General features: G+C 41.2%; 1 protein-coding gene across 5 annotated transcripts in view; it reads right to left on the reverse strand.

Moving 5' to 3' along the window:
• The window catches only part of LOC106604537 (LIM domain-binding protein 2), a 96,737-nt gene extending 85,312 nt beyond the window's left edge, over positions 1–11,425 (reverse strand). The window contains exon 1 of one of the 5 annotated variants that reach the window (XM_045718022.1): positions 11,118–11,425. In XM_045718022.1, coding sequence (XP_045573978.1) covers positions 11,118–11,249 — 132 coding nt within the window. In that variant the 5' untranslated portion in view covers positions 11,250–11,425. The remainder of the gene's footprint in view (positions 1–11,117) is intronic. The other 4 variants (XM_014199261.2, XM_014199258.2, XM_014199262.2 and 1 more) reach the window with 4 other exon arrangements.
• Positions 11,426–12,696: the final 1,271 nt, after the last annotated feature.

The following is a 12,696-nucleotide window of genomic DNA, read 5'->3' on the forward strand; positions in this document are numbered from 1 at the left end:
ATACTATGATTTTTATAGATATCTGGGCTAGCTAAAGGATTAGTGGGACACCATAGCGATGATAGAACTATGGGCTAGCTAAAGGATTAGTTGGACACTATAGTTATTATAGATAAATGGGATAGCTAAAGGAATAGAGGGACCCAAAAATGAGGATAGATCTATGGGCTAGCTAAAAGATTGTGTGGATAGATCTATGGGCTAGCTAAAGGATACGTGGGACACCATAGTGAGGATAGATCTATGGGCTAGCTAAAGGATTAGTGGGACACCATAGTGAGGATATATCTATGGGCTAGCTAAGGGATTAGTGGGACCCCAGAGTGAGGATATATCTATGGGCTAGCTAAAGGATTAGTGGGACACCAGAGTGAGAATTGATCAATGGGCTGGCTAAAGGATCGTGTGGATAGATCCATGGGCTAGCTAGAGGATTAGCAGGACACCATAGTGAGGATAGATACATGGGCTAGCAAGAGGATTAGTGGGACATCATAGTGTGGATAGATCTATGGGTTAGCTAGAGGATTAGTGGGACACCATAGTGAGGATAGATCTATGGGCTAGCTAGAGGATTAGTGGGACACCATAGTGATGATAGATCTATGGGCTAGCTAAAGGATGGTGACAATAGATCTATGGGCTAGCTAAAGGATTAGTGGGACACCATAGTGAGGATAGATACATGGGCTAGCAAGAGGATTAGTGGGACATCATAGTGTGGATAGATCTATGGGTTAGCTAGAGGATTAGTGGGACACCATAATGAGGATAGATCTATGGGCTAGCTATAGGATTAGTGGGACATCATAGTGAGGACAGATCTATGGGCTAGCTAAAGGATTAGTGGGAGACTATAGTGATGATAGATCGCTGGGCTAGCTAAAGGATTAGTGGGACACCATAGTGAGGATAGATCTATGGGCTAGCTGAAAGATTAGTGGGACACTATAGTGATGATAGATCGCTGGGCTAGCTAAAGGATTAGTGGGACACCATAGTGAGGATAGATCTATGGGGTAGCTAAAGGATTGTGTGGATAGATCTATGGGCTGCCAAAAGGATTAGTGGGAGACCATAATGAGGATAGATCTATGGGCTAGCTAAAGGGTAGTGAGGATTGATCTATGGACTAGCTAAATGATTAGTGGGGCACCATAGTGAGGATAGATCTATGGGCTGGCAAAAGGATTAATGGGACACCATAGTGAGGATAGATCAATGGGCTAGCTAAAGGATTAGTGGGATACCATTGTGAGGATTGTCACTAAATAACAACAGACCTGGGGCTTTTATTAACACACACTTATAAATGGATGACACACACACACACACACACACACACACACACACACACTTATTGCTTTTGGCAAACACTCCATGAAGTGAAGCACAATGTCAGTACATTTCAATCTGAAACGATAATATTCTCAGCATGCTTTAGTTAAAGGGTATTTTCTCCTTTTTCTGTTGTATGAGAGAGTGGCCACCATAGTGAGTGGTTGTGTCTGGGGTCTAACCTTGGATAATTAACCTCTGCAATCCCATTCAAATAGTGAATGGATCAGACACTGCCTGTTTCACTATGAGAATTATACTTTAGAAGGCCCTGGGGATACGAAGCATAATGGCTTAAAGTGCAAATTCACCACTTGTCAACCTCATTTTCATTATCTCCAGCCCTGTGTCTAAATATGTGAAAACAGTGCATGTCTATGTTTTGTAGAAAAATATATAAAGTTCTACCCGATGACATCATAAAAACTGTGATTTTCAAATACTATGACATTTGCAGTGACATGGGGGTAAGAAAATACCCTCCCCTCCCTCTGGCTAGAAAATCGTTGCAGGTTTTGAAAATCACTGTTTTTCTTACTTTTAATCCTACCCTGTGTTGTCACAGAGAAGTATTTTTAGGAGCCTTCTTCTTATCTTTTTAACCACAGATCAGAGAAACACGCTGTTTTCACATATGTAGACACTGGTTTGGTGCTGGAGATGATGAAGGAGGTTGAAAAGTGGTGGAATTTCCCTTTAAATGTGTGAAAAAAATGGTGGTGATGCATAGAGACATTTTCAAGGTTGTGTACATTTCTAAAATGTATACAAAATGTATACAGCCACTACCCACAATGCAACAGTGGGTCCTAGACAACACATCAGCATGCACTAATTGGACCAATAAACACGCAGCTGGTTGCCTCATCAAACTCAACGCCACTTTTACTCATATCGCTTTGTGAGTATTGTGGTAACATTGGTATAGTGTTTAGTTCATCAGCTGATCTCCTGAAATCAGTGTACATTGTTTTGAGTCAGTGAAGAAGAGCCTAGTGATTATGCCAATACATTTAACTCCAGCTGTAAGTTGGAGTGTGTTTTTCCTATGTTTCTGGTGGGAACAGTCAGCAGTGTGGTTTTCTGACATATTGACAACTACCTCGCCTGTATATGGCCGTTCTACATAATGGTCATCACCGAATCTCAAATATGTCAGAGAGAATAATTTGCCTTATACAATTGTATGCTATTCTTAATGAACTAACAAGTTAAATTACATAGAAGGAATCAATTAGGGACAGCCATGTTTGTGGGCTATATGGCCTCAGCAATACAATACATCATCCACATCCACATTCATCACTATGATCATGAAGTAAAGAAATTCATCATGCTGCCACCACCATGCTTCACCGTAGGGATGGTGAAAGGTTTCCTCCAGATGTGACTCTTGGCATTCAGGCCAAAGAGTTCAATCTTGGTTTCATCAGACCAGAGAATCTTGTTTCTCATGGTCTGAGAGTCTTTTAGGTACCTTTTGGCAAACTCCAAGCGGGCTGTCATGTGCCTTTTACTGAGTAGTGGCTTCCGTCTGGCCACTCTACCATATAGGCCTGATTGGTGGAGTGCTGCAGAGATGGTTGTCCTTCTGGAAGGTTCTCCCATCTCCACAGCGGAACTCTGGAGCTCTGTCTGTGACCATAGGAGCTCTGTCTGTCCCCTCCCTGACCAAGGCCCTTCTCCCCCGATTTCTCAGTTTGGCTGGGCGGCCAGCTCTAGGAAGAGTCTTGCTGGTTCCAAACTTCTGGTTCCAGGCCACTGTGTTCTTGGGGACCATCAGTGTTGCAGAAAAGTTTTAGGTCCCTTCCCAAGATCTGTTCCTCAACACAAACCATGGACAATTTCTTCGACCTCATGGCTTGGTTTTTGCTCTGACATGCACTGTCAACTGTGGGACCTTATATAGACAGGTGTGTGCCTTTCCAAATCATGTCCAATCATTTGAATTTACCACAGGTGGACTCCAATCAAGTTGTAGAAACAGGATGCACTTGAGCTCAATGTTGAGTCTTATAGCAAGGGTTTGAATACTTAAGTAAATAAGATATTTCCGATTTTTTGTTTTTATTAAATTTGAATATGTAATTTGTATATATATATATATATATATATATATATATATATATATATATAGTATCAGTCAAAAGTTTGAAAACACTTACTCATTCAAGGGTTTTTCTTTATTTTTACTATTTTCTACATTGTAGAATAATAGTGAAGACATCAAAACTATTAAATAACACATAAGGAACCATGTAGTAACCAAAAAAGTGTTCAACTTTTGACTGGTACTGTATATATATACAGTATCAGTCAAGAGTTTGAACACACTTCTACGTTTTCAAGGATTTTCTTTATTTTAACTATTTTCTACATTGTAGAATAATAGTGAAGACATCAAAACTATGAAGACATCGGATCTATCAGTTGTGTTGTGACAAGGTAGGGTTGGTATACAGAAGATAGACCTATTTGTTAAAAGACCATATTATATTATGGCAAGAACAGCTCAAATAAGCAAAGAGAAACGACAGTCCATTATTACTTTAAGACATGAAGGAAATTTGTCCTTTGGTCTGATGAGTCCAAATTTGAGATTTTTGGTTCCAACCGCTTTGACTTGGTGAGATGTAGAGTAGGTGAATGGATGATCTCCAGCGTTGCTGGTTAAGGTGGTATTTGATGATCTCCAGCGTTGCTGGTTAAGGTGGTATTTGATGATCTCCAGCGTTGCTGGTTAAGGTGTTATTTGATGATCTCCAGCGTTGCTGGTTAAGGTGGTATTTGATGATCTCCAGCGTTGCTGGTTAAGGTGGTATTTGATGATCTCCAGCGTTGCTGGTTAAGGTGGTATTTGATGATCTCCAGCGTTGCTGGTTAAGGTGGTATTTGATGATCTCCAGCGTTGCTGGTTAAGGTGGTATTTGATGATCTCCAGCGTTGCTGGTTAAGGTGTTATTTGATGATCTCCAGCGTTGCTGGTTAAGGTGGTATTTGATGATCTCCAGCGTTGCTGGTTAAGGTGGTATTTGATGATCTCCAGCGTTGCTGGTTAAGGTGGTATTTGATGATCTCCAGCGTTGCTGGTTAAGGTGGTATTTGGCCGTTTCAGGCCAGTTAGGTACTGAAGGACTTACCTAGGATTGGATTTTGTGTCCTTTTTATGTGCTGCTCAAATCACATGTAAACAGAGCAAGTTTTCCACATACTGGGAATTCCCTTGCATGGTTGAGGATGAAGTGATCTAACTCCGAGAAAAGGTTGAATGTCATTCCCAGATGGGGACAGTGCAGTGTACTGACAACCATCACCTAATGCTCAGTTCCACATGGATCCCTATCCCCTACCACTGGGCACATCATGTAGATCTGAGAAGTATTAGCAATATGGTAATAACCCCCACTCTGATAGACTGGGAGGGGTGACTTTTTGCCTTAATGCTTATACAGTAGCCAATCAGTTCAGATCTACACAAATGCCTAGGGATTGGGAACTTGGGGGCAAGGGACTAGTGGCTGATTTTGGAACAGGCCACCTGATTACATAACAAATAGACAGTCAGTCAACCGGCAGTCAGTCAACAGAAAAGTAAATGATTTGATTTCACTAAACCCAATTTAACTCAATCCACCTCAGGAGTGCTAAGGTTTGGGCACACTGGCTAAATCCAGGTGAATCTTTTATATTCACATAACTGCATTCCCAACTGAACACAGTAGATCATGCTGGCCGATATTATTCTAGCACCCTCCATTCACGTAGCCTTGTATGAACCATTCTGATCTCGCGATCTTACATTCTGTTTTGCTACAAACATTCTGTTAAGCTACACACAGAATGTAAGCTCTCGAGATCAGGATGGTTCATATGAGGCTACCACTAAAGTGCTTTTGTTTTCTTCTCTCTCTCCCTCTCTCGCTCTCACTCTCTCTCTCTCTATTTCTCTCTCTCTGTCTTTCTCTCACTCTATCTCTCTGTCTCTCTTCTCTCTCTCTCTCTCTCTCTCTCTCTCTCTCTCTCTCTTTCCCTCTCTCTCCCTCTCTCCCTCTCTCTCTCTCGCTCTCTCTCTCTTTTTCTCTCTCTCACCTATAGCTTCTCACTCGTAGCGTTATGCATCATCCCTCACTCTCCCGCTGAATATTAATGACTGCTACGCTAATGTGCTTACAGCGGCTGAGGTCGAGCAGACCCCTCCTCTGAATGGTAATCCGACTCCTCATTTGCATATCCGCTTAAGTGTCAGATTCCCCCACAACCCCTAAATCACGGCAGTGTGTGTGTGCGGAGAGGCTTCATACGGAGGCCAGTGGCCCCTGAGCAACGGTCCATAATCAATGCGGTCGAACCGTACGTTCCGTATGTATACGGTCACATAACAATCAAAGGCTGTTTTGATTGGGAAAGGGAAAGGGGGATACCTAGTCAGTTGAATACTGAATGTATTCAACTGAAATGTTTCTTCCGCATTTAACCCAACCCCTCTAGTAGGCCAGAAAAGGTTTGCTGTGTAAAATGAAAGGTAATAGGACAATGGCAAGCCGTGTGTTTAAGAACAAGTGATGGGGTTTAGTCGTTAGTAAACGTCCAGTCGTCTATCATAGTGGATTCCTAATACAGTTTACAGTATGACCTACAGTCATTCATTCAAAGGTAATCATGATGAAAAACAAAAACAGAGATTATGAATGTAAGACGATTTGATATCACTTCAGGTGGTTAATAGTTTATATGAACTTCATCATATAGCATACCGCAATGTTTACTGCATCAACAACCTTAAAGTATGCGTACATAAGTAACATATGAGATCTTCATCCAGCAAAATAGCATAGTTCACCGAAAAAAACAACACAACTATTACTTGTCTAAAACAGCTCCATAATGTCAAACAGATGCTACTGATGTTCAACAACACTACCATTCAACATTGCTGCCGAGACTCAAAGTAATGCTGCAGCATATGCTGTTCTCTGGGCCAAATTATTCTCATCAGCTGGGCAGTGCATGGACATTAGTGACTCATATTAGTTGCCCGCCAACAACAACTTAATGTAAAAACTGAATCCCAGCAGACACGTGTCTGGGGTTGGTAACTCAACAACAAACATCAATACAGACCAATCAACAAATCTAAAGGCACACCCATCATAATGGTTTCTGTAAGGTAGAGAACATATTCAGAATGGTTGGCATCACTGTATATCTATTTACCTTTTCTAAATACAAAAGATGGTAGATAAAAAGGCTGATTAATTGTAGGCTACCTGACATGTTCCTATACAAGCCATATAGTCCTTCTACTGAATAGTGGTTGGCATGATTCAACAGCCATATCCTCACTAATATTTCTGACAGGAAAATGACATAACTGTTCTGAAAAGACAACCAAAAAAACCTATACCCATCCAATTGACCAATTCTTGATGTTTTTTTTTTAAATGATCAACTAGGACATCATCAGCTAGACAGGAAACGCTTCCACAACAGCTGGCAGGATGTGATGTCGGATGAAATATTAAAGAAGTCTAAGACATATATTCAGGCATGAGTCCCAAATGGCACCATATTCCCTTTATAGTGTGCTACTATGAATGGAATAGGGTGTCATTTGGGCCGCGAACACAAGTCCTATTCAGCTATTTTTATTTAATGACCCATTTTATAAAACATAACAATCAAGGCTAAAAAATAATAATCAACTGAGATGAATCTCATGAATAAAGTCCTTTAGTTTTCATAAACAATCTCTATTGTTTCTGCCTCTTTTATTGGTGGTGGTTGAGAGATTCAAAATGCAAAGTTCCCCAAAATATTATTATCTGGGCCATTTTTGATCTCCATGCATGTAGAACACTTTGTCATTACCCAGATTTTCCCCATTAAATCCATCATAAAAATTAAGGAAATTAATGCAAACAAAATTATATTTACTACCTTTATGGCTGAAATGATGGCTATGATTTTTAGAATTTGTATATATATATATATACAGTGGGGGGAAAAAGTATTTGAACCCCTGCTGATTTTGTACGTTTGCCCACTTACAAAGAAATGATCAGTCTATAATTTTAATAGTAGGTTTAATTGAACAGTGAGAGACAGAATAACAACAACAAAAAATCCAGAAAAACACATGTCAAAAATGTTATAAAATGATTTGCATTTTAATGAGGGAAATAAGTATTTGACCCCTCTGCAAAACATGACTTAGTACTTGGTGGCAAAACCCTTGTTGGCAATCACAGAGGTCAGACGTTTCTTGTAGTTGGCCACCAGGTTTGCACACATCTCAGGAGGGATTTTGTCCCACTCCTCTTTGCAGATCTTCTCCAAGTCATTAAGGTTTCGAGGCTGACGTTTGGCAACTCGAACCTTCAGCTCCCTCCACAGATTTTCTATGGGATTAAGGTCTGGAGACTGGCTAGGCCACTCCAGGACCTTAATGTGCTTCTTCTTGAGCCACTCCTTTGTTGCCTTGGCCGTGTGTTTTGGGTCTATGTCATGCTGGAATACCCATCCACGACCCATTTTCAATGCCCTGACTGAGGGAAGGAGGTTGTCACCCAAGATTTGACGGTACATGGCCCCGTCCATCGACCCTTTGATGCGGAGAAGTTGTCTTGTCCCCTTAGCAGAAAAACACCCCCACAGCATAATGTTTCCACCTCCATGTTCCCATGTGGCTCAGTTGGTAGAGCATGGTGTTTGCAATGCCAGGGTTGTGGGTTTGATTCCCACGGGGGACCAGTACGGGGGAAAAAAAATAAAGGTATGAAATGTATTCACTACTGTAAGTTGCTCTGGATAAGAGCGTCTGCTAAATGACTAAAATGTAAAAATGTAATGTTCGATGGTGGAGATGGTGTTGTTGGGGTCATAGGCAGCATTCCTCCTCCTCCAAACATGTTGAGTTGATGTCAAAGAGCTCCATTTTGGTCTCATCTGACCACAACACTTTCACCAGTTGTCCTCTGAGTCATTCAGATGTTCATTGGCAAACTTCAGACGGGCATGTATATGTATTCTTGAGCAGGGGAACCTTGCGGGCACTGCAGGATTTTAGTCCTTCACGGCGTAGTGTGTTATCAATTGTTTTCTTGGTGACTATCCCAGCTGCCTTGAGATCATTGACAAGATCCTCCCGTGTAGTTCTGGGCTGATTCCTCACCGTTCTAATAATCATTGCAACTCCACGAGGTGAGATCTTGCATGGAGCCCCAGGCCGATTGACAGTTCTTTTGTGTTTCTTCCATTTGCGAATAATCACACCAAATGTTGTCACCTTCTCACCAAGCTGCTTGGCGATGGTCTTGTAGCCCATTCCAGCCTTGTGTAGGTCTACAATCTTGTCCCTGACATCCTTGGAGAGCTCTTTGGTCTTGGCCATGGTGGAGAGTTTGGAATCTGATTGATTGACTGCTTCTGTGGACAGGTGTCTTTTTTACAGGTAACAAGCTGCGGTTAGGAGCACTCCCTTTAAGAGTGTGCTCCTAATCTCAGCTCGTTACCTGTATAAAAGACACCTGGGAGCCAGAAATCTTTCTGATTGAGAGGGGGTCAAATACTTATTTCCCTCATTAAAATGCAAATCAATTTATAACATTTTTGACATGCGTTTTTCTGGATATTTTTGTTGTTATTCTGTCTCTCACTGTTCAAATAAACCTACCATTAAAATTATAGACTGATCCTTTCTTTGTCAGTGGGCAAACGTACAAAATCAGCAGGGGATCAAATACTTTTTCCCCCCACTGTATATATATATATGGTGTGTAGGGTATGTTCCTGGGAGTTGTTGCAGGCTTGGTATCTGAGGTAGGCTACAGGAGTGGAAGTCCACCGGGGCTTGGACCACTCCTGTTGAATAATTCATGAATGGTGTGCCATTGCATCTCTGCAACATTGCCTTGGTCTTCTTAAAGTTGCAACACCCCTATACACAGGAAAGTCTACATCTACACTGTAAAGCATAACCATTGAACTCACTGAGTGAATTGAGTAAAATGTATTTAAATTGTAATAGTCAAATTGATTGTTTTACGTTGTACTTACACAATTATTACTTGCTCCATTACTTTCAACCATTCTTACAGATATAACCAATATCTATCACCATTGTTACAAAAACAACCAATATCAATTACCATTCTTACAGATATAACCAATATCTATCACCATTCTTACAGATATAACCAATATCTATCAACATTTTTACAGATATAACCAATATCTATCACCATTATTATAGATTTAACCAATATCTATCACGATCTTTACTGTGGTTCAACCATTCTTACAGATATAACCAAAATCTATCACCATTCTTACAGATATAACCAATATCTATCACCATTATTATAGATATAACCAATATCTATCACCATTCTTACAGATATAACCAATATCTATCACCATTATTATTGATATAACCAATATCTATCACCATTCTTACAGATATAACCAATTTCTATCACCATTATTATAGATATAACCAAAATCTATCACCATTCTTACAGATATAACCAATATCTATCACCATTATTATAGATATAACCAATATCTATCACCATTCTTACAGATATAACCAATTTCTATCACCATTCTTACAGACATAACCAATATCTATCAATCACAATCTTTAGTGTGGTTCCGATTCAAATTCCCAGTGGTCGAGTTAAATGCAGTTGGACAAAACAATGGTGATATTAAAATCAACTGTTTAACTGGTGTTCAAGTTTAAAATACGAAGACAAGTTAGTAGATTCTTGGTTCTCTCTTCAATTCCCCAAATGGCCAAACAGACTTAAAGCCAACCACTGTCAAATCCTTGCAACTTGACATCTTCTCAGAACTTGTTATTCATGATCATTTATCATAATGCTAATTCAGTGCAACCCAGTAGTTTGAACCATAACATACGGTAACATACGGTAACATACGGGCAGCAACGCCAGTCATGACAGCTATACCCATAACAAGTAGACATGGGGACTGTTCAGCTTCAATTTTATTCTAAAACAGCATGGTTTTACTGTGATTGTTCATTATAATTGGCAAACATCTCCACGTATGACTTTTTAAACAAATGTATCAAAAAAAAACCTTCTAAATCCATGTCTTTAACCATCAATCTGTCATGTTCAACATTTGATGCTTCAGTTGAAGAGACCCAAATCCAAGGTGGCACAAACCTGATTGATGGCCAAGTACATAATTCTTACATGTTTTGAAAAAATATATTTTTTCCTAACTGAACTTTAATTGAACTGATAAAGACAACTGATAAAGACAACCTGACAACTAAAATAACAAACATACATTTTGTTGTTACAATGATCTATTTAGTAAGTGTTTGTTTTCTAGCCTACTGTTTAAAAAAATGTAGGAATCTTCCAATATCAGTGAAATATGAAACCAAAACTCACTGAACTGAACATAGTTCCTTGCTCAGTCATTTTACATGATAGCCCTATCCAAATAAAAAAAAATTCTCCATGAAAATGTTATGTCAAATGATCTGTCCTTCATGTAATTTAGGATAATACAAAACTACACCTAACATGGCTATGACATACTTGGAAGGTTGGACACATCTGCAATATTAACACATCTGTATTTACAAATATAACCACTTTCCAGGTTAAACTACTGAGCCGACCCGAACAGCGCGAGAACCTGTGCCGCAACACTTCAATTTCTACCCCACAAAACAAACATCCCAACACCTTTAATTAACAGGACAACCCCGTTCATAGCATACACTGAGCAGAACTAACCTCTGTACGAGATTGGAGGCGTTTGTTCATCTCGTAGATCCTATACTCGGGTTGGACCATGTAGGGCGAGTGCCTTCTGTAGAAGGGTCCGAATGGGGAGGAATAGAACGGGTCGTTGGGAGGGTTCGACATGTTGAGTTCTTGCCGCGGTTACAAGCTGCACAGCGCAATTTCAACATCCACGCAACGCACATGGAGTGCGATGCTCTTGAAAGCGCTGTGGTACCAGCCGCTATACAAGGCTGAGCTACTCTGCACGTTGGGCTGACTAGTTCGCTGCTATAGCGGGGAGGTGAGGATGGGGAGGGGGAGGAACAGACGGGGGACTGGAAGGCAGGGTAGGAGAGAGGGAGGGCGAGCGCATGTTCATTGGACGGGTTTGAGGGCTGTATGGTTCCAGTCTAAGGGTAGTTTCCTGCTTCTATCCTTGTATTGGAGTCGACCCCAGTTCCGATCAGACAGTTTTTGCTTTGGGGATTTTTTTTGTTACCACACAGTACATTTATCTGAGTAAATTTTACTCAAATTGAATACAATTTACTCTACAAAAGATAACATTTGGTCCAAGTCTAAAAAGAGAAAAAAATTACTCTTGTTGCAGAGTTCAATTTGTTCAACTTGTTGCAGAGTTATTTCTACTCTATTCAGTGTTTATATTTAACTCTACGAACTGTAATATACTCTATTTAGAGTAACATGGAAAAAACTCTACTGCCAATTCACTCAATACACTGAGCAAGGCTGCCGGCCCAGACGGCATCCCCAGCCGCGTCCTCAGAGACTGCGCAGACCAGCTGGCTGGTGTGTTTACGGACATATTCAATCAACCCTTATCCCAGTCTGCTGTTCCCACATGCTTCAAGAGGGCCACCATTGTTCCTGTTCCCAAGAAAGCGAAGGTAACTGAGCTAAATGACTATCGCCCCGTACCGTAGCACTCACTTCCGTCATCATGAAGTGCTTTGAGAGACTAGTCAAGGACCATATCACTTCCACCCTACCTGACACCCTAGACCCACTCCAATTCGCTTACCGCCCCAATAGGTCCACAGACGACGCAATCGCAATCACACTGCACACTGCCCTAACCCATCTGGACAAGAGGAATACCTATGTAAGAATGCTGTTCATCGACTACAGCTCAGCATTTAACACCATAGTACCCTCCAAACTCGTCATTAAGTTCGAGACCCTGGGTCTCGACCCCGCCCTGTGCAACTGGGTCCTGGACTTCCTGACGGGCCACCCCCAGGTGGTGAGGGTAGGTAACAACATCTCCACCCTGCTGATCCTCAACACTGGGGCCCCACAAGGGTGCGTTCTCAGCCCTCTCCTGTACTCCCTGTTCACCCATGACTGCGTGGCCATGCACGCCTCCAACTCAATCATCAAGTTTGCAGACGACACTACAGTGGTAGGCTTGATTACCAACATGACGAGACGGCCTACAGGGAGGAGGTGAGGGCCCTCGGAGTGTGGTGTCAGGAAAATAACCTCACACTCAATGTCAACAAAACAAAGGAGATGATCGTGGACTTCAGGAAACAGCAGAGGGAGCAGCCCCCTATCCACATCGACA

The sequence above is a fragment of the Salmo salar genome, chromosome ssa05, assembly GCF_905237065.1.
Source record: "Salmo salar chromosome ssa05, Ssal_v3.1, whole genome shotgun sequence".
NCBI lineage: Eukaryota > Metazoa > Chordata > Actinopteri > Salmoniformes > Salmonidae > Salmo > Salmo salar.